The 27,259-nt window shown below is 51.1% G+C and overlaps 1 protein-coding gene across 1 annotated transcript in view; it reads left to right on the forward strand.

Annotated features, from left to right (window-relative positions):
• The first annotated feature begins 23,080 nt into the window (after positions 1–23,080).
• BLTP2 (bridge-like lipid transfer protein family member 2) overlaps positions 23,081–27,259 on the forward strand; it is a 51,569-nt gene continuing 47,390 nt past the window's right edge. Inside the window, exon 1 of the mRNA XM_069945984.1 lies at positions 23,081–23,328. Within this exon, the coding sequence (XP_069802085.1) occupies positions 23,261–23,328 (68 nt within the window). The 5' untranslated portion in view covers positions 23,081–23,260. The remainder of the gene's footprint in view (positions 23,329–27,259) is intronic.

Here is a 27,259-nt window from a genome sequence, read left to right on the forward strand (position 1 = left end):
ACACATCGGTTAGTTATCTATATATCATATATATTGCCCCCAGCCGCCCCCCAGACTCAGGGACACCAATCCCAATATGGCTACCATGCCAACCACCAACTCTCCGGTGATAAACCTTCCTTGAGAGTCCACATGCGCCAGACCACCATTTAATTACTTCCAGAAATGAGGAGGAGGGTCATACCCCGGATGAACCCCCCATCCCCCCGTCAATTTACCTCCAACTACAAGGACCCCCCCCGCCACAACGAGCAGGCCTTGACCCCCTCAAGCATGCGAGTTACCCCACAGGATCAAAGCTCTCTCTAGACCCTCTTGCAATGCCAGAGCCCATAGGTCCATGCCCACCGCATTCAGATGCACACCATCCGTAAGCCAGTAATCCTCCCCCCTGTTTTCCAAATAAATGTGTCTCACTGCCAGCCCCCCATTCCGGATCACAAAACCAGACACAGCCCTGTTCACTTTCACCCTAGCCCTGTTAAGTTTATCCACAGATCGCGCCGTGCGCCAAGTAGCTCGAGGCACGATCTCTGACCATACCGTAATCAGGCCCGGATATTGGACCCAAATCCTGAACAAGTCGTTCCTGATATCCCTAATAAGCTCCCGCATGGGCCGAACCCCCAAATCATTGCCCCCAACATGGAGCACCAACACATCAGGGACTCTGTCAAGCAATGAAGCCTTCTGTAGTTCCGGCAAGACCCTGCTCCACACTAAACCACTAAAACCCAGCCACCTGATCACCGCTGCCTCTCTCGGGAACCCAAGCTGCCTTCCATTCGGGCGCACATCCGCCCGCCGGGCCCCCCTAGCCACATAGGAATGCCCAAAGATCCACACCAGGCAAGGAGGTCTAACTGCAACGAGAGAAAAGAAAAGAAAAAGAGACGTGACAGAAACAACCCAACACTCCTCTTACACACCTACCTTCCCCTCGCCTTCAAACTAGATGTGGCCTCACAAACGTTCTAAAACGCTCAGATTCCCATCGCCCAATCCGCTTGACTACATCGGCACCCAAGCCCCAACCAGCGGCTTCCGTAGCCGCCCCTATACGAAACGAATGAGGGGCAAAACAGGATGCATCCAACCCCAGCTCCGTCAAACACCTCCTAAAAACAACCGTGAACTGGTATCGGGACAGAAAGGTCCCATCCGCATGACATAACAAAGGGGCCACCCCTGAAGGACGCACTCCCCAATACCGCACTAAACAATGGACCGGACACATGTCAGAACCCGTCAGCCTACCCAAGACCACCCGTCGGCCCCTACCAACCTGATCCGTCTTCGACCGCCGGATCCAAAATTCTATCCTATCCTGATGCAATACTACATCCTCTTTCAACAAACCCCCGACCCTCTTACCACTGGGAGCTACCAATTCCCCAACTCGCAATGCTCCAAAAAAGGCCAATGAGAACGCAAGTCTAAAGAGCACACCCTCATACCCAGAACTACAAACACAACTAGTCTGCTCCCCCAACCGCTCCAACAACTGAAAACAAACCGGCCTCCTACCATCCCGAGCCACGACACCTCTCCTGAAACCCTTAGCCGCCTGCACTACCACAAAATCCTTGGTCACATCCCGGTGCCCCCGTAGCTTAAGCCCGAAAGCCAAACCCGCCAACACTCTATTCAATCTAGCCACGGACCAGCCAGAGGCCGACATGAACCCCACCCAACACAACAAAGCCAACTTCTTGTCCTCATCTGACCCGACCCCCCCAAACTCAATGCACCACTCCTCCCAAAGTTCCCATGCAGCCGCATAGGCTTTCCACGTACCAGGTGCCAGGGAACCTTGAATCAATTGCCCTGCCGCTCGAAGCCCAGCTCCCACAGGTGTTGAGGGCATTCCAGCCCTTGAGACTCCGCCTCCGGCGCCAGCTCCCGAAATCGGTCGAACTGCGAGCGGGAGAGAGAATCAGCAATTGAGTTAAGGATTCCCGGCACATGCACAGCCACCACCCAAGCATTCCGTTTCAAGCACTCCAACACCAGACAACGAAGAAGCCGAACCACTGGAGGGGATGATGCCGTCAGGTTATTAATGGCCGATACTACTGCCATATTATCGCAATGAAACCTGACCTTCCTGTTCCGAAACTCCTCCCCCCACAAGAACACAGCAACCACTATGGGGAACAATTCCAGGAAGGCCAGATTCCGCCCCAAAGCCGAGCCGACCCATCCGGGCGGCCACCGTGCCGCGCACCATTGCCCTTGGCAATAGGCCCCAAAGCCCACACTACCTGCCGCATCCGTGAAGAGGTCGAAGTCAGCGCTATCCATGACCTCCGACATCAACAGCGATCTCCCATTATACTGCTCCAGGAACGACCCCCAAACCCCAAGATCATCCCTATGCTCCCTAGTAAGGCGAACATAATGATGAGGAGCCGTTACCCCGGAGGTAGCAGCTGCCAACCTCCGGCAAAACACCCTCCCCATAGGGATAATCCTGCAGGCGAAGTTCAGCCTGCCTAGCAAGACCTGCAAATCTCTCAGCTGGACCTTCTTCTGGCGCGCCATTTGTTCCACACCCTCCCGCAAGGACTGGAGCTTGTCCTCCGGCAGTCGACACTCAAAGGCCACGGAATCAATGGTGATCCCCAAGAAGGAGAGCTCCGTAGTAGGGCCCTCCGTCTTGTCCGGCGCCAAAGGGACGCCAAACGACCTAGCCACCCACTCCACCGTACCCAGCAGTGACCGACAGACAGGGGAGCCAGACGGACCAATGCACAGAAAGTCGTCGAGGTAGTGAATCAGGGACGCCACACCGGCCACGTCACGCACTGTCCACTCCAGGAACGAACTAAAGGCCTCGAAGTATGCACATGAGATGGAACATCCCATGGGCAGACACCGATCCACATAATATGCACCGTCCCAATGACACCCCAGCAGCCGGACACTGTCCGGATGCACCGGCAACAGGCGGAAGGCCGCCTCCACATCCGTTTTAGCCATCAACGCCCCCCTCCCATAGAACCTGACCCATTTCAACGCCGCATCAAACGACGTATAGACCACGGAGCACAAGTCCGGATCTATGCCGTCATTGACCGAGGACCCCTTGGGGTGCGAAAGATGGTGTATTAGCCTAAATTTATTAGGCTCCTTCTTAGGCACCACCCCCAAGGGAGAAACCACCAGGCCCTCCACCGGAGGGAGGCGATAAGGGCCCGCCATCCGACCCAGGGCTACTTCCTTTGCCAATTTTTCACTAACCACCCGGGGAAACTGATAAGCCGATTTAAGGTTCCGCAACGATAAGGGGACGTGATGAGAAGGGGAGGGAATTACAAAACCGTCACGGAAACCACCAATCAATAAATTCGCTTTTTGCCGATCAGGGAATCTATTTAGATGCGGGAGCATCGCGGTTAGATTCACCGGCGTCTCCCCCTTGCGAATTCGCCTGCCCGGCCCCTCTACCCCGCCCTCTCTTAAAACATTTTGCCGACCCATGGGTGGTACCGTTACATACGGAACAGACGTGTTTAAACCGACAACTATAGCCCCATTTGCATTGGCCGTCATTAAACTGCCAGCAGACTTCTGATTTTTGCCCCCCTTGCTGCCCGGACTGAGCTGACGATCCCGCACCACCCGTCTGGCCGGCAGTGCCGGCCCCTCCCTGAAAGGGGTGCCCATAACGCGTCGGGGCCATAACCCTAAGCCAAAGACCAATGTCCTTGTGATCCCATCGTATGCTCGGACGTATCGCCTTCCGCTGCCGGAATTGCTCATCGTACCGGAGCCAAGCCTGGCCGCCGTATGTACGATGAGCCTCCCCAATGGCGTCCATATAACAGAAAAGCGCGGAACAGTGGTCCGGCGTCTTTTCCCCTACCACGCTCGCCAAAATGGCGAACGCCTGCAGCCAGTTACTGAATGTCTGAGGGATCAGCCGCCACCTCCTCTTCTCCTCTTCCTCCTTCTTGCTATCCTCCTTCTTCCCCTTATCTAGGTTGAACTTCTCCAGAGGAAGGAGCGAAAATATTTCTATATATTCGTCCTTCCATATTTTTTCCCGAACCTCTTTTTTCAAATGCGACCCTAACGGTCCCTCGAAACAGACGTACACCTCCCCCTTTGCCCTATCATCCAACCGCACTTGCTCTACCTTTTCCTGTTCCGTCTGCACCGACACTGCCACCCCACAGCTGCTAGGAACCCCCACACTCTGACTGGCCACCACTGCGCTAGCCCCCCCCACTCCCGGTACCTGTTCAGTCACCCAAGCCCGCACGGGGGACACCCCAGTACTCTGACCCGACCCCGATTCACAACGGGCCAAGAGCTCCCGCACACTCCCCAATAACTCACTTATACTATCCCCATATCCACTAGCCCCCTCCCCCAACCCGCTAAAGGAGAGACCCGGGGAACCCAAGGGGGGTCTAACACTAGCACCCTGCGACATCAATATAGGTGGGAAAGGATGGGACAAGGACAGACACTCACCGAGCTGCGTAGGTGCTGTGGGCCCACCAGCTGACTGCGGAGAATCCATACGCTGGTCCATTGATCCCGGGACCCCCAGGGGGGCCTCTTCATCTGCCCGGTCTGCAGAAAGGCCGGAGCTTGACTGCCCAGCCGCTGGAACCACTGCCGCCCGGGGATCACGCCCCACTGCCAGAGGTCGATGCTGTGAGGCCCCAAGAGGGTGTTGCTGGGGGGCAGCATGGAGCCCCTGCACTGAGGCTGCCTGTGAGCGCCGCTGGGACGCTGCTTGGAGCGGCACCCCGCTCACACCTATCTCCCCCGAGCTGCTTCTGGTGCTGGGCCCGGGCCGGGGCCTAATTAATGCTGGGGTCAGGAAGTCAGGCAGGGAAGCCGGCGGCCCGACCGGAGCATCGCCGGGGCGCGCCGCCGAAGAGGTAGCACGTGCTGCTGAGGAAGCGGGCGAAGGCCCCGCCCCCCTGCCGGGGGGAGACCTGCGCCGCGCCGCTGGACCAGGCCGCCTCTGCGGATTCCTGCCGGACCGAGCCCGCCTGCCGCCGGCTGTTGGCCGCGGGCCTCGGGCCGGAGGGTCCCTGGAGGGGCTCCGCCGGCGCCGCCTGGAACCAAGAGCCTCCTGCTCTGGACTGAGGCGAGCAGGAGGCCGGGTGCGTCGGGCTACCCGCCGGGGGGCCTGGACGTGAGGGGGGGAATCAGGAGCGGAGAATAAGGGAGGGGACAAGGCGGGAGGGAGAGCAGGAGGAGACAGGGAGGCAGAGGGAAGGGAGCCAGACCCCATCGGGACCTCGTCCAACAGACCTTGCAGCCGCTCCTGCAGCCAGACCGCGTCCGCAGTGCCGGCAGCAGCCCGCAGCTGCTCCAGGAGATCCATGACGGCGGCCATTGCAGGAGAGGCAGAGTGCGGGCGACCTAACTGCTCCGTGGTTCCCGCCGACTGATTAGCGCCTCCCCCCGGCCGCCAGTGCATACATTAACTAAGCTCCGCCCCCCACGTACCTACGTACGCCTCCTACAAACCCCAGTCATGCGGGCCTCCTCACATGACTGCGTCCCTGTTCCGGCCCTCCTTTTTTCAAATTGTCCAATGTTCGGAGCATTCGCAAACTCCGCATTATGGAGAAGAAATAAAGAGAAAGAAATAACTGGTGGAGAGGTCACATCAACCTCCGCTCCACTAAATGAGTATATATTAAAATGAAAGACATACACATCCCTACCCTCCTGAGAAATGTGTGAGTTGTCACAGGGAAGCAAATAAATAAAATAAAAGGGAGAGCCAGTATATAATAATTAGTACTTAAAGAAGTTGTACTTAAACCTAAAACCATACAAGGTGGAATTATACATATACATACATATACATGCACACACACATATACATATATATACACATATACATACATATATAAATACATACACACACACACCACCAAATGCATTACTACCTAGACTAAAGAAAATAATAATGTAGTAACAAGGTGTCCCTAATATAGTATTTAGTCAACATATATAGGGCTAAATAGAGAAAAAATACTCAGTTTTAATGAGCAGCATAGCGTCCAACAGAACAGAGATGGAGTTCATAATCATTCCATTTTTTCTACTGTGTCAGTAGGACCATCCAAACGTCGTCTCTTGTGCTTGTCTTGAATAGGTGGAGTGAGACCCTTTACATCTTAAGGGTACAAACCCACACACCGTATACGCAGCAAATACGCAACAAATACGCAGCAAATACGCAGCAGTTTGATGGTGAAGATTTAATGCTGAGTTTTTGTAATCTGCTGCGTTTTTGTTGCGTATTTGTTGCGTTTTTGCTGCGTATTCGCTGCGTATCGCAGCAGTAAATACGCTGTGTATACGGTGTGGGTTTATACCCTTAAGGGTACAAACCCACACACCGTATACGCAGCAAATACGCAACAAATACGCAGCAAATACGCAGCAGTTTGATGGTGAAGATTTAATGCTGAGTTCAGTTATTTAGATCTAATCTGCTGCGTTTTTGTTGCGTATTTGTTGCGTTTTTGCTGCGTATTCGCTGCGTATCGCAGCAGTAAATACGCTGTGTATACGGTGTGTGGGTTTATACCCTAAGGGTACAAACCCACTTGCCGGATCTGCAGCGAGTCTCCTTGCTGCGTTTTTGCAGCGAGACTCGCTGCAGATCCTGGCCCTATACTTGCAATAGCAGAGAAACTCGCAGCAGGGATGTACATCCCTGCTGCGATTTTGTCTGCAGCCCGCCCCATTAACCCCCCGGCCGCCGGACATTATACATTACCGGGTCCCCGTTCCTGCTTGCTTCGGGGCTCCCGGTGTCTTCACGGCCCGCCCGGCCAATCAGTGCGCTGCGGCAGGGCAGCGCACTGATTGGCCGGGCAGAACGTGCCGGGAGCCGCCGAAGCAAGCAGGAGCGGGGACCTGGTAATGTATATCCTGCCCGCAGCCCCGGCCGCCCGATCGCCCCCCCGCAGACCCGGCCGCCCCCCCGCAGCCACGGCCACCCGATCGCAGCCCCGGCCGCCCGATCGCCCCCCCGCAGACCCGGCCGCCCCCCCCCGCAGCCACGGCCACCCGATCGCAGCCCCGCAGCCCCGGCCGCCCGATCGTCCCCCCCGCAGCCCCGGCCGCCCGATCGTCCCCCCCGCAGCCCCGGCCGCCCGATCGTCCCCCCGCAGCCCCGGCCGCCCGATCGTCCCCCCGCAGCCCCGGCCGCCCGATCGTCCCCCCGCAGCCCCGGCCGCCCGATCGTCCCCCCGCAGCCCCGGCCGCCCGATCGTCCCCCCGCAGCCCCGGCCGCCCGATCGCCGGGGCTGCAGGGGGGCGTGTAAGCGATCAGTGCTGCGGGGGGACGGGCGATTGGGCGGCCGGGGCTGCCGGGGGACGATCGGGCGGCCGGGGCTGCGGGGGGGCGAGCGGGCGGCCGGGGCGGCGGGGGGACGATCGGGCGGCCGGGGCTGCGGGGGGACGATCGGGCGGCCGGGGCTGCGGGGGGGCGGCCGGGTCTGCGGGGGGGCGATCGGGCGGCCGGGGCTGCGGGCAGGATATACATTACCAGGTCCCCGCTCCTGCTTGCTTCGGCGGCTCCCGGCACGTTCTGCCCGGCCAATCAGTGCGCTGCCCTGCCGCAGCGCACTGATTGGCCGGGCGGGCCGTGAAGACACCGGGAGCCCCGAAGCAAGCAGGAACGGGGACCCGGTAATGTATAATGTCCGGCGGCCGGGGGGTTAATGGGGCGGGCTGCAGACAAAATCGCAGCAGGGATGTACATCCCTGCTGCGAGTTTCTCTGCTATTGAAAGTATAGGGCCAGGATCTGCAGCGAGTCTCGCTGCAAAAACGCAGCAAGGAGACTCGCTGCAGATCCGGCAAGTGGGTTTATACCCTAAGGGAAGAAATGGTTTCCTCAGGAGAACTGTAAAGATAGGCTGAACCATACGATTTGAAAACTTTCAGTATGGCAGGATAAAGAAGAGCAAATCGTATTTGATTTTTCACCAATGTTGAGCAAATGTGTGCAAAAGCTTTACGTTTTTGATCCACTGCTGCGGAGTAGTCATTAAACATAAGGATTTTGTGGCCACGAATTGCAACATCAACTGTAGATTTTTTAAAGCTTTGTAAAATGTTGTTTTTATCATTATAATTCAGATACTTGACAACCACTAGTCTGGGTTTCTGTTCTTTTTTATTTGCATCTTGCTTTTGTTTCGCTGGTGGGGGTTCCACACGGTGAGCTCTTTCCACAGTAATGTGACCTAGGATACCAAAGGCTTGGGGAATTTCTAGAGAACATATAGCATGTAATTGCATGGCTGGAATGGATTCAGGTAAACCTATAATACGTAAATTGTTGCGCCTAGAGCGGTTCTCTAGATCATCAGTCTTTGTTTGCAATGAAGCTGTGACATTCATATTCTGTTGTAGTTTTATTTTTGTAGAATGTATTTCATCTTCTAACAAGCTGACTCTCTCCTGAAGTTCAGTAATCTGTGAGGTATGCGTTGCTATATCTCCCTGTATGCAGTGGCGGTCTTTGGCACCAAGCACCCCAAGCGATCGCTTGGGGCCCCCAACATCAAGGGGGGCCCCCACACTCCGCTCTTGTGCTCAAGACCGCTGGACAGGGCCGCTGCCCCGCTCGCTGCTGCCATCTGAACTGTAACTATGAGCACTCGTAATGAGCGCTCATAGTTACATGCAGCAGCATTGACAGGGGGGGAGACATTGGCCCTATTCCTGTCAGTCACTCTTGTGGCCGCAGGAAGGGTTTTTCCTGCGGTCACAAGTGGCCGCTCTGTCCTTGTGGTGCCAGTGACATCACTGGAGCATCGGCGCCAGGACAAGGGGAGTGCAGCCTCTTGTAATCGCAGGGAAAACCCTTCCTGTGGCCACAAGAGTGAAGAGAAGAGGAGACGCCCAGACCCAGGTGAGTATAAGTGTTTAATTGTGTTATATACTATATGGGAGGGGAGCACACAGGGATCTGTTTAACTGGGGGAGCACACATCAGGGGTCTATATAAATGGGGGGAGCACACAGAGGGGCTATATAACAGGGGGAGCACACAGGAGGGCTATAGACTACTGGGGCTTCACAGAGGGGTCTATATACTACTGGGGGCAGCACACAGGGGGTCTATATACTACTTGGGGCAGCAAAAAATGAGGTCTATATACAACTTGGAGAGCACACAGGAGGTCTATATCCAAGTGGGGGAGCACACAGGGGGGCTATATACTACTGGGGGAGCACACAGGGGTCTATATACTACTGGTGGGGAACACAGGGGGTCTATATACTACTGGAGGAACATACAGGGGGTCTATATACTACTTGTGAGGCACACAGGTGGTCTATATATAACTGGGGGATCACACAGGGGTCTGTATACTACCGGGGCAGCACACAAGGGGTCTATATAATACTGGTGGGGCACACAGGGGGTCTATACTACTGGGGGAACCATACAGGGGGTTTATATACTACTGGAGGAGCACACGGGGGTTTATATCCAAGTGGGGGAGCACACAAGAGGTCTATATCCAAGTGGGGGAGCACACAAGGGGGCTAAATACCCCTGAGGGAGCACACAGGGGGCCTATATACTAGTGGGGGAGCACACAGGGGGTATATACAACTGGGGGCAGCACACAGGGGGTCTATATACAACTGGGGCAGCACACAGGAGGTCTATATACTTCTGGGGGAGCACACGGGGGGCTATATATAACTGGGGGAACACACAGGGGTCTATATACTACTGGGGCAGCACACAAGGGGTCTATATAATACTGGTGGGGCACACAGGGGGTCTATATACTACTGGGGGAACCACACAGGGGGTTAATATACTACTGGAGGAGCACACAGGGGTCTATATCCAAGTGGGGGAGCACACAGGAGGTCTATATCCAAGTGGGGGAGCACACAGGGGGGCTAAATACCCCTGAGGGAGCACACAGGGGGCCTATATACTAGTGGGGGAGCACACAGGGGGTATATACAACTGTGGGCAGCACACAGGGGGTCTATATACAACTGGGGCAGCACACAGGAGGTCTATATATTTCTGGGGGAGCACACGGGGGGCTATATATAACTGGGGGAACACACAGGGGTCTATATACTACTGGGGGAAGCAAACAAGGGGTATATACTACTGGGAGCAGGACACAAGGGGTATAAACTATTGGGGGCAGCACACAAGGAGTATATATTACTGGCGGTAGCGCACAAGGGGTATATACTACTGGGGGCAACACACAGCGTTTGTTTTGGACCGCATGTCAAGGGGAAGGCCCCAGACATAACTTCGCTTGGGGCCCCAGAAATGCCAAGACCGCCCCTGCCTGTATGGCTAGGGAGGAAACTATAGTGGCCTCAAGAGAGGATTTTATGTCATTTAATATCATTTTGGACACTTGAATTGCCAGTGCCTTGCAAGACATATTTAGTCCTGGTATTATGGTGTCACAGAGGTGCGGCACTGGGGTTTGTGAGGTATGGGTTTCCTCTGTGTGTGCCTCAGCAGCAGCACCTCGTGTCGGCACCATCTTAGGTGTCCCTGTGACAGAGCTGTGAGGTAAATGAAGGAGGGCTTATGGGGAGGTGTATAACTGGTTCCCCGCTTAATGAAGTGGTGCCTCCGACTCCTCGGCACTTAGAGAAGTCAGGGATGTGGTCCGGCAGGGCCGGTAATGTCAGGAGTCAGAGCGGGGAGCGATATTATGAGCGGAGGGTGGAGGAGCTCACTCACACTGCTGCCATCCCAAACGCGCCGGAACCGGAAGTCGGTATCATAAGTGTTATCTCCCTGTCAGCAGCACTGAGCATGATATAGAGCTTACAGATTACCTTTATATCACAGTGTATGCACACGACAAGCAATACATGTTCTAAATTACAGTACCCATACTGGATCAATCACACTGTAACAAATCTACTCCCACACAACAGCCATTTAGATCAGCAGCGGCAGAACAGGTAGCAGGATACTGCACACCTAGCTGCCAGGTAGGCCTTAGCCAATCCAGACCGACACTGATGAAGAGGCAGATTTGCGGTGACACTAGGAAAGTTGGCTGTCTTTAGCCATTGACAGAACTGTGGGAAAACAAAATGTTCTAAATATTGTTGCTCTCCCCACACCCCAACCCCAATCTGTCTCACAAGGTATTTACTAGATAATAAATCTGCCCATAGATGTAGCAGGACCCCACAGCAAAACTATTATTTCACCAGTGGGGGCTCACTAAATATATACATTTATATACCACTGAACTCAATGAAGCTATCTAAATATGCATACAGTGACACCCCCACATCCCTCTAGTGGTAGCTGCTGGTACTGCTGTGACAGTTTGAAGAAGCCGCCAGTAGTGAGCAGATGTGGCTAAAGTGGCAGCTAAAATGGCAATTCAGGAGCTATAAACTGCTGTGCAAACTGCTGCAGAAATCTGCTGCTCCAAGCTACAGTGCCAGCCAATCAGATCGCTTGTGCAGTGAAATATGTAAATGAGTAAAGCTACAGTGCCAGCCAATCAGTTCGCTTGTGCAGTGAAATATGCAAATGAGTAAAGCCACAGTTCCAGCCAATCAGATCGCTTGTTCAGTAAAATATGCAAATAGGAAAGCTACAGCCCCAGCCAATCAGATCACTTGTTCAGTAATATATGCAAATGAGTAGAACCTTTTCCGGGTATATATAGGGGCTGCAGCAGGTGAAGAGGTTAGTACTGAGCTGTAACCAGTAGGTGTGGTCCTTGTTAGCTGAAGGTCCTACCCTGCAGTACAGGCTACCAATGCATACTATCAATGCGCACCGGGGCCTATCCGTTATGGACGTGTAATGGTTGAATCCCTGAGTGGTACCTGTATGCAGCCGTCATGCCTGGGCACGTATGTTATGGACGTGTAACGGTTGCACAGGCTGTGAGTGCTGGTTATGAGTCTAGAACTAGTTACAGATGAGAACTGGTTCTAGCAGCTCACCCCAATTTTTTTTATGAAGTGTCAAAAAATAGACTTAACTCCCATCAACTCCTCCATTCTCCTCGGGGTTACATGGCTGTTGTATCCTACCCGATACCTCCAGGGGGGACTTCCCAGTAGAGCAAGGCACCCTGGTGTTTGCTATGGAGGTGTAACGGTTGGATCCCTGAGTGGTACCCATGTGCAGCCAACAAGCCTGGGCATGTCTGTTATGGATGTGTAACAGCTGGATCCCTGAGTGGTGCCCATGTGCAGCCTACATGCTGGGCATGTCTGTTATGGATGTGTAACAGCTGGATCTATGAGTGGTGCCCATGTGCAGCCTACATGCCTGGGCATGTCTGTTATGGATGTGTAACAGCTGGATCTATGAGTGGTGCCCATGTGTGCCGGCTTTTGGGACTACAACTAGCTGATGCACTCCAAGTTTTTTTTTGTGTCTAAAATACATTTAGGTGAATGTACCAGCAGTACACTAGAATTATCGGAGGGGCGAAGGTTCCTTCCACTGTGGGTGGGCAGGTCCACCTCCAGTGCTTCAGCCCAGGTCGGTGCCTGGGAATAGAACAGCGGCATACGTCGAGCTGCCGTTCAAAAAGAAGGAGCGCGGCACCGGCTTCCCAAGCCGTTCTATCCATATAAATATCTTAAAGTGAATGTACTGCTGGCACATTCGTTTTAACAACTATGAACCTTTTACTCCCAGACTAGAAGCTGACATGACCCTTTCTTGCACAGTGCTTTTTGCTCCTGGCTGCCACCCCAGTGTCCACCAAGGAGATCGGAGAACCCCATGCCTTTGGCCACTAGAGGTGCAGTGTGTACCCTCCTTTGGGAGTATGGTGATGTCACTGATTATGTGCATCTGCCTCCCCAAGGAAGTAACGCTCCTTGCCTTTTCTGGCTGAAAAGATAAAGTGAAGTGTGGGGAAGTCGATGGCCATTAAACGGTGGGCATGTTTGTATTTTTTTCAACTTTTTTTTTTTTTTTAATATAGTTGGGCGGGGGGGGGGGGGGGGGTTCATATCTACAGGGGATGCCTACATACATGAAGCAAAGGTGATAGGTGATACCTATCTAACATGGCAAAGTACATTCTGGGGGACCTGTCTACCTAATAGAAGGACCCACTGTACCTATTGGGGACACCTATCTATCAATTTACCCAAGCCACACAGCACCTCCTCCTACTCCCAGCTTATTCTGACAGCTGCAGATTTTCTGTGCATGTTGGGGGCAGGGCCGTCTTAACAGCATTATGGGCCCCTGGGCAGAGGTGCGAATTGCCCCCCCCCAACCGCCGCAATCAAATCCCCCACATCTTTGCATATAGTGCCCCCCATAGTAGCCAATCCCCCCATATAGTGCCCCCCATAGTAGCCAATGCCCCCCATAGTAGCCAATCCCCCCATATAGTGCCCCCCATAGTAGCCAATCCCCCCATATAGTGCCCCCCATAGTAGCCAATCCCCCACATATAATGCCCCCCATAGTAGCCAGTGCCCCCCATAGTAGCCAGTGCCCCCCATAGTACCAAGTGCCTCCATAGTAGCCAGTGCCTCCATAGTAGCCAGTGCCCCCCATAGTAGCCAGTGCCCTCCATAGTAGCCAGTGCCCTCCATAGTAGCCAGTGCCCCCCAAAACAACAAACCAGTTACTCACCCGTCCGGCGGCCCCAGCAGCTCCTCTACCATCAGCGCGCACTCCCGACATCCTCCGGCACAGGCAGCGGGGTACAGAGAGACTGCCTGTGCCGGAAGTGTCCGGCTGCACGATACATCCAGGACACAGGCAGCGTCTCTGTACCCCACTGCCTGTGCCCGGAGGATGACGGGAGAGGAGCTGCTGGGGCCGCCGGACGGGTGAGTTCCTGGACTGCCCGCCCCTTCTATCGCCACTTAGCTGAGTCGATCAGAAGCCCAGGAAAGTGCTGCTCATTGCACTTTCCTGGGCTTCTGATCGACTGTCAGCTGAGCGGCGATAGAAGGGGCGGGCTGGGCGGGCAGAGGGGGTGGCTCAGGGCCGCTCACTATGCATATGGATAGTGAGCGGCAATAGAGGGGGCGGGACGGCTTCCTTGCGGTGCTCAGCACTGCTTGGGAGCCGTCTTCGCTTTATAGGACGCACTTAGTTTTATAAGTGCGTCTTATAAAGCGAGAAATACAGGTCACAGAGGGCAGGGGCCCCCTAGGACGCAAGGGCCCCCGGGCAGCCGCCTACCATGCCCAACTGGTTGGGGGTTGCGTTTTTCATAAATTACCATTGTCTGCAATACCTGTAAGTGTACAGCTCTCAGGCTCCTCTCCAAAGGATAGAGGACAGCAAGCTGATCATGGGGGTCAGTCCACATGGACCCACACCCACCGAGATCAGGGACACAATTTTTCCCAGAATGAATGGTGCAGAGCATTCTATTCATTTTCTATAAGGCTGGAAGTCAGCAGTGTTTAGCGGCCCCCACAGATAATGAATAGGGAGCCATCTGTCCACACCCAGGCGGAGATTTACCAAAGGGTGTGAAATATACATTGGTGTAAACTGCTCCCAGCAACCAATCACAGCTCAGCTCTCATATTACCAGAGCTAAAAGCTGAGCTGTGATTGGTTGCTGTGAGCAGATTACACCAACGTATATTTTACATATTGAATATAAGAAAACTTCTTTAGATTGGAACTTATAGAAAAAAAAAAACTGATGGAAAAAAATATACATTGTGAATTCCCCAGCCTGGCACTACATGAGGGGTATCCTGCATTACAGTAGTGGCAGCCAGTCTTCTCCCACACTTCCCCAGTAGTTGCAGACAGGCTCCCAGCTCCCCATCCCCCCCTCTCTTTATAGTCCCCATAAGATTGGAGCCAAATCCAGTTGCCAGGGCCAAAATACCACTGAGGGTAGCTTCACACGTACTGTATCGCTGCGTTTTTAATGCTGCGTTTTTGGTGCGATTTTTACATGCGAGTTTTGATTTTCACACGAAAATCATGTGAAAATCAAAACGCTCATGTAAAAAACGCAGCAAAAACGCAGCGTTAAAAACGCAGCGATACGGTACGTGTGAAGGCACCCTGAGGGGGATTTATCCATTTAGTAAGCAGTCTTATAGGAAGAAGGGTTCTTGTTGCCCATAGCAACCAAGCTAAATAAGGATTGGTTGCTATAAGCAACAATGAACCCCCTTCCTATTGATTGCTTGATAAATCCCTGATGGAGGTGACATACATGTTGGTTACCAGCAGTAATATTGAATCCCACCCTATTCTGCATTGGGGAGTTGAATAAAGACTGATTACATGTGTATGGGAGCTGATAGATATGACATTGTAGTGAGCAGTCATCACCTATACCCTGATACATGTCCACTACCGCCCCCTGTATACTGTACATCACCTATATCCCTGATACATATCCCCTACCACCCGTTGTATACATCCCCTATACCCCTGACACATATCCCCTACCACCCACTGTATACATCACCTATACCCCTGATACATATCACCTACTGCCCCCTGTATACATCACCTACTGCCCCCTGTGTACATCACCTATAACCCTGAAGCATATCCCCTACCACCCCCTGTATACATAACCTATACCTCTGATACATATCACCCACCACCCACTGTATACACCACCTATACCCCTCATACATATCCTCTACCATCTGCTGTATACACCACCTATACCCCCGATAAATATCACCTACTGCCCCTTGTATACATCACCTATACCCCTGATACATGTCCCCTACCAGCCCCTGTATACATCACCTATACCCCTGATACATATCCTCTACCACCCGCTGTATACATCACCTATACCCCTCATACATATCCCCTACCACCCGCTATATACATCACCTATACCCCTCATACATATCCCCTACCACCCGCTGTATACATCACCTATACCCCTCATACATATCCCCTACCACCCCCTGTATACATCACATATACCCCTGATACATATCCCCTACCACCTGCTGTATACATCACCTATACCCCAGATACATATCCCCTACCACCTGCTGTATACATCACCTATACCCGATACATATCCCCTACCACCTGCTGTATACATCACCTATACCCCTGATACATATCACATACCGCTTCCTGTATACATCACCTATACCCCTGATACATATCCCCGACCACCCGCTGTATACATCACCTATATCCCCGATACATATCCCCTACCACCCGCTATATACATCACCTATACCCCTGATACATATCCCCTACCACCCGCTGTATACATCAACTATACCCCTGACACATATCCCCTACCACCCGCTGTATACATCACCTATACCCCTGATACATATCCCCTACCACCTGCTGTATACATCACCTATACCCCTGATACATATCCCCTACCACCTGTTGTATACTTAACCTATACCTCTGATTCATATCCCCTACTACCTACTGTAGACATAAGGTATAACCCTGATACATATCCCCTACCACCCGCTGTATACATCACCTATACCTCTAATACATATCCCCTACTACCCGCTGTATACATCACCTATACCCAGAGGTGTAGCCAGCTCTCCCAGCACCCGGGGCAAAGATTATATTTAGCACCCCCCCCCCCCCCATCCCATCCCTGACACCCCAGATTCAAACTCCTCGGCATTGAGGCGGAAGACACTGGACGGAAGACACCTGCTTTGTGCAAGTATTGTGCACAGATCTAATAATTATTAATGCAAGCACCATAGACAGTGACCTTAGCAGCTCTCCGTCCCCTGATGTCAGATCAGGCAGGACTGTACTGTCACCTACAAAACAATTTTCTTTATTTTAACCTTTAAAAGGTTGTCCGGAAAAACAGTTGTGAAAAAACAGGCAGCAATGCAGAGCGGGCAGCCCAGGATAAGATAGAGGTGGGAACCAGGACAGGTAAGTCTATAACATGGACATGTCCCCTTGCAGCTCCGGCAGCCTGGTCAAGTGTTCATTTTTACCGGATATTCTCAATTATAATTTCTGTGAGGGATATGGGGGAAGGTGGGGTAAAATAATATATAAATTCTAGTTTGTAGTACAAAGCAGAGCTAAAGCTTTGGCTGCTCAGACATGGGATCCGAACTTTACAACAACTGGAGGGCTGCAAACCTGACCAGGGTATAAAGTATTAGTGACTACATTTTTACCATCAAATAATAGTCCACAAGTCTGCTTACAACTCATTGTACTGATATGTACTGCAGCTGTAGAGCTCCTCAGTCAGGCCGCATTCACATGTTCAGTGTTCGCTCTATAAACACGAATGGCACGGATGGTGAATGCCTATCCTGGACTGTTTCCCCCCATGGCATGATATATCAATATAATGCCAGGAGCAGAAAAACTGTTTGAATCTCCTCGGCACTGTAATGACACAGCCCCACCACTTCCCCATCTACAGGGTTTCCTTGTCCATAGTGTCCATAAACTAAGCTCTTAGTTGTGTCTCCATGTACAGTAGGTGTTTTTCATACATTTCCAGGAGGAACAGAGAAGGAACTTTACAACAAAGTATATGTTCTCTGTAGTAATGTGGGGATCCATCAAATGCACTTTTTCAAAGGTTCATTTTTTAATGCACAGGGCACACAGTGGTGCAACAGTTATCCTAAGGTCCCACAGTTAACTGCATTTATGAGCTCTATGAGGTGTATTTCTTACCTGTCAGCTCCATGCTTTGGTCAATGCAGGATCAGGATTCTTGACAACAGACTGCAGCCCTATGAGATAGCAGGGAGATCAGGGTCACTATATCATGTATGCAACATGTCCCAGAGCTGCCTCCTGTCACCACACACATCTGACCAGCCCCCATACCTGCTCTAATACACTCTGCTTATGCTTTTACAATGGTGAGGCAAGCAAGTGCAGTAAATTAAAGAGAGAAGGGACTAACCAGGTAGCTGTAGTGTCACTTCTGCCAGAAGCAGCCGGGAGGGAAAGTGGAGGAAGCACTTGTTACCAGACGAGCTGACTGGGCTCTACCTGTGGGGTCCTCATGCTGATCAGCCTCAGGACCCTGTGTGGACCGTGGCTGCCTGCACTGTAAGGGCCCTATTACACGGGACGATTATCGTGCGAAAAATCGTTAAATCGTTCATATTTAATCCATAATCATTCTGTGTAATTGCAGGCAACGACTGAAAAATGGTTCATATGTCGTTGATTTAGACCTGAAACTAAAATTATCGTTAATTGTTCGCTGTAATTCCACATTCGTTCGCTCAAGTTCCGCGTTGTTTCACTAATCGTTCAGTGTAATTGCACATTGCCCTGGAGTGAACGATCATAGTAAGGATTGTAACTAGTGATTATCGTTCTGTGTAATATGGTGAACAATTACAGTTTAACAATAAACAATCTCGTTTGCGATTATTTATCGTTAGTCGTTATAAATCGCTCTGTGTAATAGGACCCTAACTTGCGTTTGGGGCCTCACAGCAGGGGACACAGGAAGTTACTAGTTATGCAGATCTGATGTCCCACTTTGTCAGGGAATCCAGTCATGTAGTGTGAGGTGGAGGCAGCCAAACACCTATCACTCCTGCCTCCATATCACACAGGGAGCACAGAGCAGGGAGCTGGAGGCTCCTTACACCCCTGTGCACATACTGCACTACTGTGAGCATCTGCGAGGTTCCATACACTCCTCACCTCTGTCAGGCTAAAACTGTTTGACAGAGGCATTGTTTATCAGGCGAGGCTGGCGCCCCCTCAAGGCTTGTTCCCGGGGCAGCTGCCCCCCTTGCTCCCACCTCCTTACGCCGCTGCCTATACTCCTGATACATATTCCCTACAACCTGCTGTATACATCACCTATACCCCAGATACATTTCCTCTATTGCCCCCTGTATACATCACCTATTCTCCGGATACATATCACCTACTGCCGTATGTATACATCACCTAGACCCCTGATACATATCATCTTCAGCCCTCCTGTAAACCTCACCTATACCGATACATATCACCTATCGCCCCTTTTATACCTCACCTGTAACCCTGATACATATCACCTACTTCCCCCTGTATACATTACCTATTCCTCTGATACACACGAAAATGCAGCCCCCAATCCCTCCTTGAAAGAAGACTACAAGCATTGGAGATAAAAGGCCGTGGCACTTTAATAAGGGTAAACAAATACACTATTAAGCACAAATGTAATAAATAATTAAAATAAATAAATACATAACCCAACCATAGCTTAACAGTAAGACCATGTCCATTACCCCTGATACATCTCACCTACCGCCCCCTGTATACATTTTCTACACCCGATACATATCACCTACCGCCCTAGTATACATCTAAACCCCTGATAATTTCCCCTACCGCCCCCTGTATACATCACCTGTACCCAATACATATCACCTACCGCCTCTTGTATACTTCGTCTATACACCTGATACATATCCCCTACCACCTCTTGTATATATCACCTATACCCCTGATACATATTCTCTACCGCCCCAGTATACATCACCTATACCCCTGATACATATCCCCTAGCACCTGCTGTATACATCACCTATACCCCTGATACATATGACCTTCCTTCATCTGTATACATTACTTATACCACTCATACATATCACCTACTGTCCTCTGTATACATCATCTATACCCCTGATACATATCACCTGTGTAAATTGACATGACTAATGGTGCGTTTACACAGGCAGATTTATCTGACAGATTTTTTTAAGCCAAAGCGAGCAACAGACTATAAACAGTGAACAGGTCATAAAGGAAAGACTGAGATTTCTCCTCTTTTCAAATCCATTCCTGGCTTAGGGTGGGTTCACATTGAGGAATTCTCGCGGATAAACGTGCGCCTTTCCGCTGGTACCATAAACACCATTCTATGGGCCGGCTGATTCCGCATTCCACCTAAAGAACTGACATGTCAATTCTTATGTCGGAATGCGGAATAAGCCGGCCCATAGAATGGTGTTTATGCAGCCGGTGGAAAGGCGCACGTCCATGAGCTTGTACAGCCGGCAAAATTTTAAAATCTGTCAGATAAATCTGCCTGTGTAAACGCACCATTACTGTAGTGGGAAAGCCCCTGTGATGGTAGATTAAAGATTTCCCAAAAGCAGAACAGATCTACAGGTGATGGTCATATTTTGCATGGGTTGCATACCTCCTCCTAACAACTCCATTCTACTAGATTACTGACTGCAGAGTGCACACCTCCTCCTAACAACTCCATTCTACTAGATTACTGACTGCAGAGTGCAGACCTCCTCCTAACAACTCCATTCTACTAGATTACTGACTGCAGAGTGCAGACCTCCTCCTAACAACTCCATTCTACTAGATTACTGACTGCAGAGTGCAGACCTCCTCCTAACAACTCCATTCTACTAGATTACTGACTGCAGAGTGCAGACCTCCTCCTAACAACTCCATTCTACTAGATTACTGACTGCAGAGTGCAGACCTCCTCCTAACAACTCCATTCTACTAGATTACTGACAGCAGAGTGCACACCTCCTCCTAACAACTCTATTCTACTAGATTACTGACTGCAGAGTGCAGACCTCCTCCTAACAACTCCATTCTACTAGATTACTGACTGCAGAGTGCAGACCTCCTCCTAACAACTCCATTCTACTAGATTACTGACTGCAGAGTGCAGACCTCCTCCTAACAACTCCATTCTACTAGATTACTGACTGCAGAGTGCAGACCTCCTCCTAACAACTCCATTCTACTAGATTACTGACTGCAGAGTGCAGACCTCCTCCTAACAACTCCATTCTACTAGATTACTGACTGCAGAGTGCAGACCTCCTCCTAACAACTCCATTCTACTAGATTACTGACTGCAGAGTGCAGACCTCCTCCTAACAACTCCATTCTACTAGATTACTGACTGCAGAGTGCAGACCTCCTCCTAACAACTCCATTCTACTAGATTACTGACTGCAGAGTGCAGACCTCCTCCTAACAACTCCATTCTACTAGATTACTGACAGCAGAGTGCAGACCTCCTCCTAACAACTCCATTCTACTAGATTACTGACTGCAGAGTGCAGACCTCCTCCTAGCAACTCCATTCTACTAGATTACTGACTGCAGACCTCCTCCTAACAACTCCATTCTACTAGATTACTGACTGCAGACCTCCTCCTAACAACTCTATTCTACTAGATTACTGACAGCAGAGTGCAGACCTCCAACTAACAACTCCATTCTACTAGATTACTGACAGCAGAGTGCAGACCTCCTCCTAACAACTCTATTCTACTAGATTACTGACAGCAGAGTGCAGACCTCCTCCTAACAACTCTATTCTACTAGATTACTGACAGCAGAGTGCAGACCTCCAACTAACAACTCCATTCTACTAGATTACTGACAGCAGAGTGCAGACCTCCTCCTAACAACTCTATTCTACTAGATTACTGACTGCAGAGTGCACACCTCCTCCTAACAACTCCATTCTACTAGATTACTGACTGCAGAGTGCACACCTCCTCCTAACAACTCCACTCTACTAGATTACTGACAGCAGAGTGAAGACCTCCTCCTAACAACTCTATTCTACTAGATAACTGACTGCAGAGTGCAGACCTCCTCCTAACAACTCCATTCTACTAGATTACTGACTGCAGAGTGCAGACCTCCTCCTAACAACTCCATTCTACTAGATTACTGACTGCAGAGTGCAGACCTCCTCCTAACAACTCCATTCTACTAGATTACTGACTGCAGAGTGCAGACCTCCTCCTAACAACTCTATTCTACTAGATTACTGACAGCAGAGTGCACACCTCTTCCTAACAACTCTATTCTACTAGATTACTGACAGCAGAGTGCAGACCTCCTCCTAACAACTCTATTCTACTAGATTACTGACAGCAGAGTGCAGACCTCCAACTAACAACTCCATTCTACTAGATTACTGACAGCAGAGTGCAGACCTCCTCCTAACAACTCTATTCTACTAGATAACTGACTGCAGAGTTCAGACCTCCTCCTAACAACTCCATTCTACTAGATTACTGACTGCAGAGTGCAGACCTCCTCCTAACAACTCCATTCTACTAGATTACTGACTGCAGACCTCCTCCTAACAACTCCATTCTACTAGATTACTGACTGCAGACCTCCTCCTAACAACTCCATTCTACTAGATTACTGACTGCAGAGTGCAGACCTCCTCCTAACAACTCCATTCTACTAGATTACTGACTGCAGAGTGCAGACCTCCTCCTAACAACTCAATTCTACTAGATTACTGACTGCAGAGTGCAGACCTCCTCCTAACAACTCCATTCTACTAGATTACTGACTGCAGACCTCCTCCTAACAACTCCATTCTACTAGATTACTGACTGCAGAGTGCAGACCTCCTCCTAACAACTCCATTCTACTAGATTACTGACTGCAGAGTGCAGACCTCCTCCTAGCAACTCCATTCTACTAGATTACTGACTGCAGACCTCCTCCTAACAACTCCATTCTACTAGATTACTGACTGCAGACCTCCTCCTAACAACTCCATTCTACTAGATTACTGACTGCAGAGTGCAGACCTCCTCCTAACAACTCTATTCTACTAGATTACTGACTGCAGAGTGCAGACCTCCTCCTAACAACTTCATTCTACTAGATTACTGACTGCAGAGTGCAGACCTCCTCCTAACAACTCCATTCTACTAGATTACTGACTGCAGAGTGCAGACCTCCTCCTAACAACTCCATTCTACTAGATTACTGACTGCAGAGTGCAGACCTCCTCCTAACAACTCCATTCTACTAGATTACTGACTGCAGAGTGCACACCTCCTCCTAACAACTCCACTCTACTAGATAACCGACTGCAGAGTGCAGACCTCCTCCTAACAACTCTATTCTACTAGATTACTGACTGCAGACCTCCTCCTAACAACTCCACTCTACTAGATTACTGACTGCAGAGTGCAGACTTTCTCCTAACAACTCCATTCTAGCCTGTTTTAGAGTGAATAGACAAGAATACAGACTCCAGGAGGAGGAGGACGTTCCTTGCCGCCGCCCTCCGTGCACAGCTCTACGCTCCAGCACCCAGCAGGCCCAGCAGCTGCGGGTCCCCGCCTCCTCCTCACGTGATGCCGTTACTCTGCTCCTCTCACTTCCTGTTCCCGGGATAGTAGCGGCCTCTCCCTCCCCCCGGAGGAGGAGGGACCTCCATGCTCTACCGGATCGGTGTGACAGTGTCAGGGGCCGGTCGGCAGGTGTCGGTGGCCCGGCTGTCCGGGTAGGCACCATGCCCGTCATCTCCGTGGTGCTCCTGGCGCTGCTGCTGTTGGCGGTGTGCGCCCTGCTGCTAGGACGGTCAGTACCGGGAGGGGAGAGAGGGGCCCGGGAGTCGACATGTCCGGGGCTGCCGGGCGGAGCTGTCAGACGTGGCGCTGAGGTGTCACCGGGGCTGTCACCACGGAGCCGGGGCCATCTGTACCGCCCCCTGTATATACCACCTACCACCCCTGTATACACACCACCTACCACCCCTATATACACACCACCTACCACCCCTGTATACACATCATCTACCACCCCTGTATACACACCACCTACCACCCCTGTATACACATCATCTACCACCCCTGTATACACATCACCTACCACCCCTGTATACACACCACCTACCACCCCTGTATACACACCACCTACCACCCCTGTATACACATCACCTACCACCCCTGTATACACATCACCTACCACCCCTGTATACACACCACCTACCACCCCTGTATACACATCATCTACCACCCCTGTATACACACCACCTACCACCCCTGTATACACATCACCTACCACCCCTGTATACACACCACCTACCACCCCTGTATACACACCACCTACCACCCCTGTATACACACCACCTACCACCCCTGTATACACACCACCTACCACCCCTGTATACACACCACCTACCACCCCTGTATACACACCACCTACCACCCCTGTATACACACCACCTACCACCCCTGTATACACACCACCTACCACCCCTGTATACACACCACCTACCACCCCTGTATACACACCACCTACCACCCCTGTATACACACCACCTACCACCCCTGTATACACACCACCTACCACCCCTGTATACACACCACCTACCACCCCTGTATACACACCACCTACCACCCCTGTATACACACCACCTACCACCCCTGTATACACACCACCTACCACCCCTGTATACACACCACCTACCACCCCTGTATACACATCACCTACCACCCGCTGTATACATCACCTACCACCCCTGTATACACACCACCTACCACCCCTGTATACACATCACCTACCACCCCTGTATACACATCACCTACCACCCCTGTATACACACCCCTACCACCCCTGTATACACACCACCTACCACCCCTGTATACACACCACCAACCACCCCTGTATACACACCACCTACCACCCCTGTATACACACCACCTACCACCCCTGTATACACATCACCTACCACCCCTGTATACACATCACCTACCACCCCTGTATACACATCACCTACCACCCCTGTATACACATCACCTACCACCCCTGTATACACACCACCTACCACCCCTGTATACACACCACCTACCACCCCTGTATACACACCACCTACCACCCCTGTATACACACCACCTACCACCCCTGTATACACATCACCTACCACCCCTGTATACACATCACCTACCACCCCTGTATACACATCACCTACCACCCCTGTATACACATCATCTACCACCCCTGTATACACATCACCTACCACCCCTGTATACACATCACCTACCACCCCTGTATACACATCACCTACCACCCCTGTATACACACCACCTACCACCCCTGTATACACATCACCTACCACCCCTGTATACACATCACCTACCACCCCTGTATACACATCACCTACCACCCCTGTATACACATCACCTACCACCCCTGTATACACATCACCTACCACCCCTGTATACACATCACCTACCACCCCTGTATACACATCACCTACCACCCCTGTATACACATCACCTACCACCCCTGTATACACACCACCTACCACCCCTGTATACACACCACCTACCACCCCTGTATACACATCACCTACCACCCCTGTATACACATCACCTACCACCCTGTATACACACCACCTACCACCCCTGTATACACATCACCTACCACCCCTGTATACACATCACCTACCACCCCTGTATACACATCACCTACCACCCCTGTATACACATCACCTACCACCCCTGTATACACATCACCTACCACCCCTGTATACACACCACCTACCACCCCTGTATACACACCACCTACCACCCCTGTATACACACCACCTACCACCCCTGTATACACACCACCTACCACCCCTGTATACACACCACCTACCACCCCTGTATACACACCACCTACCACCCCTGTATACACACCACCTACCACCCCTGTATACACACCACCTACCACCCCTGTATACACACCACCTACCACCCCTGTATACACACCACCTACCACCCCTGTATACACACCACCTACCACCCCTGTATACACACCACCTACCACCCCTGTATACACACCACCTACCACCCCTGTATACACATCACCTATATCACCTACACCTCTGATACATATCCACTACCACCTGCTGTATACATCCCCTATATCCCTGATACATATCCCCTACCACCTGCTGTATACATCCCCTATATCCCTGATACATATCACATACCAGCCACTGTATACATTACGTATCCCCTACCGCCCGCTGTATACACCACCTATACCCCAGATACATATCCCCTACCACCCCCTGTATACATCCCCTATACCCCTGATACGTATCCCCTACCACCCCCTGTATACATCACCTATACCCCTGATACATATCCCCTACCGCCCGCTGTATACATCACCTATACCCCTGATACATATCCCCTACCGCCTGCTGTATACATCACCTATACCCCTGATACATATCCCCTACCGCCCGCTGTATACATCACCTATACCCCTGATACATATCCCCTATCGCCCCCTGTATACATCACCTATACCTCTGATTAGGGCTGGGCAATATTGACCTAAATCAGTATCGCGGTTAAAGTGGTATTCCAGCGGGGGGGCACTTTTGTGCTGGGACCGGGGAGGAGGTGGCTGAGGGATAAGACGTCCACTTACCTCCCCGGTTCCAGCGGCGCTCCGGTGCCCGGTTCCCGGCCGCTTCCGGGTGTCTGACACGGGCACGAGACGTGAAGTCTCAGGTCCGCTCAGCCACTCAGTGAAGGAGGCGGGATCCGTTTCATGTCCGCTCAGATCCCTTCACTCAGTGGCTGAGCAGACCTGAGACGTCACGTCTCAGGCCCGCGTCAGACACCCGGAAGCGGCCGAGCACCGGAGCACCGCGATGTGAGACCCGCCGCTGGAACCGGGGAGGTGAGTGGACGTCTTTTCCCTCGGCCACCTCCTCCCGGGACCCACCATAAAAGTGCCCCCACGCTGGAGTACCCCTTAAATCGTACATGTATCGGCGGTAACTATAATTGAACAATAAATATGACATGCCCCTTTTTACAAGCCACACCCACTTGGCCATGCCAAACTGGTAATATTTTGTTTCAATAAACAAAATAAACTCACTGAACAGCAACACAAGACTGCGCCATTTAGTCTCTAGTCATTATTTGTCATTATTATCTCAGCAGAGACCTGGGCATGTATACACAGGTATACAGTTATGTACACACTGCAGCACATGTATATAGAGGTATACAGTTATGTACACACTACAGCACATGTATATAGAGGTATACAGTTATGTACACACTACAGGACGTATATAGAGGTATACAGTTATGTACACACTACAGCACATATATAAATGTATACAGTTATGTACACACTACAGGACGTATATAGAGGTATACAGTTATGTACACACTACAGCACATATATAAATGTATACAGTTATGTACACACTACAGGACGTATATAGAGGTATACAGTTATGTACACACTACAGCACATATATAAATGTATACAGTTATGTACACACTACAGCACATATATAAATGTATACAGTTATGTACACACTACAGCACATGTATATAAAGGTATACAGTTATGTACACACTACAGCACATGTATATAGAGGTATACAGTTATGTACACACTACAGCACATGTATATAGAGGTATACAGTTATGTACACACTACAGCACATATATAAATGTATACAGTTATGTACACACTACAGGACGTA

Source organism: Dendropsophus ebraccatus, chromosome 11 (genome assembly GCF_027789765.1).
Source record: "Dendropsophus ebraccatus isolate aDenEbr1 chromosome 11, aDenEbr1.pat, whole genome shotgun sequence".
NCBI lineage: Eukaryota > Metazoa > Chordata > Amphibia > Anura > Hylidae > Dendropsophus > Dendropsophus ebraccatus.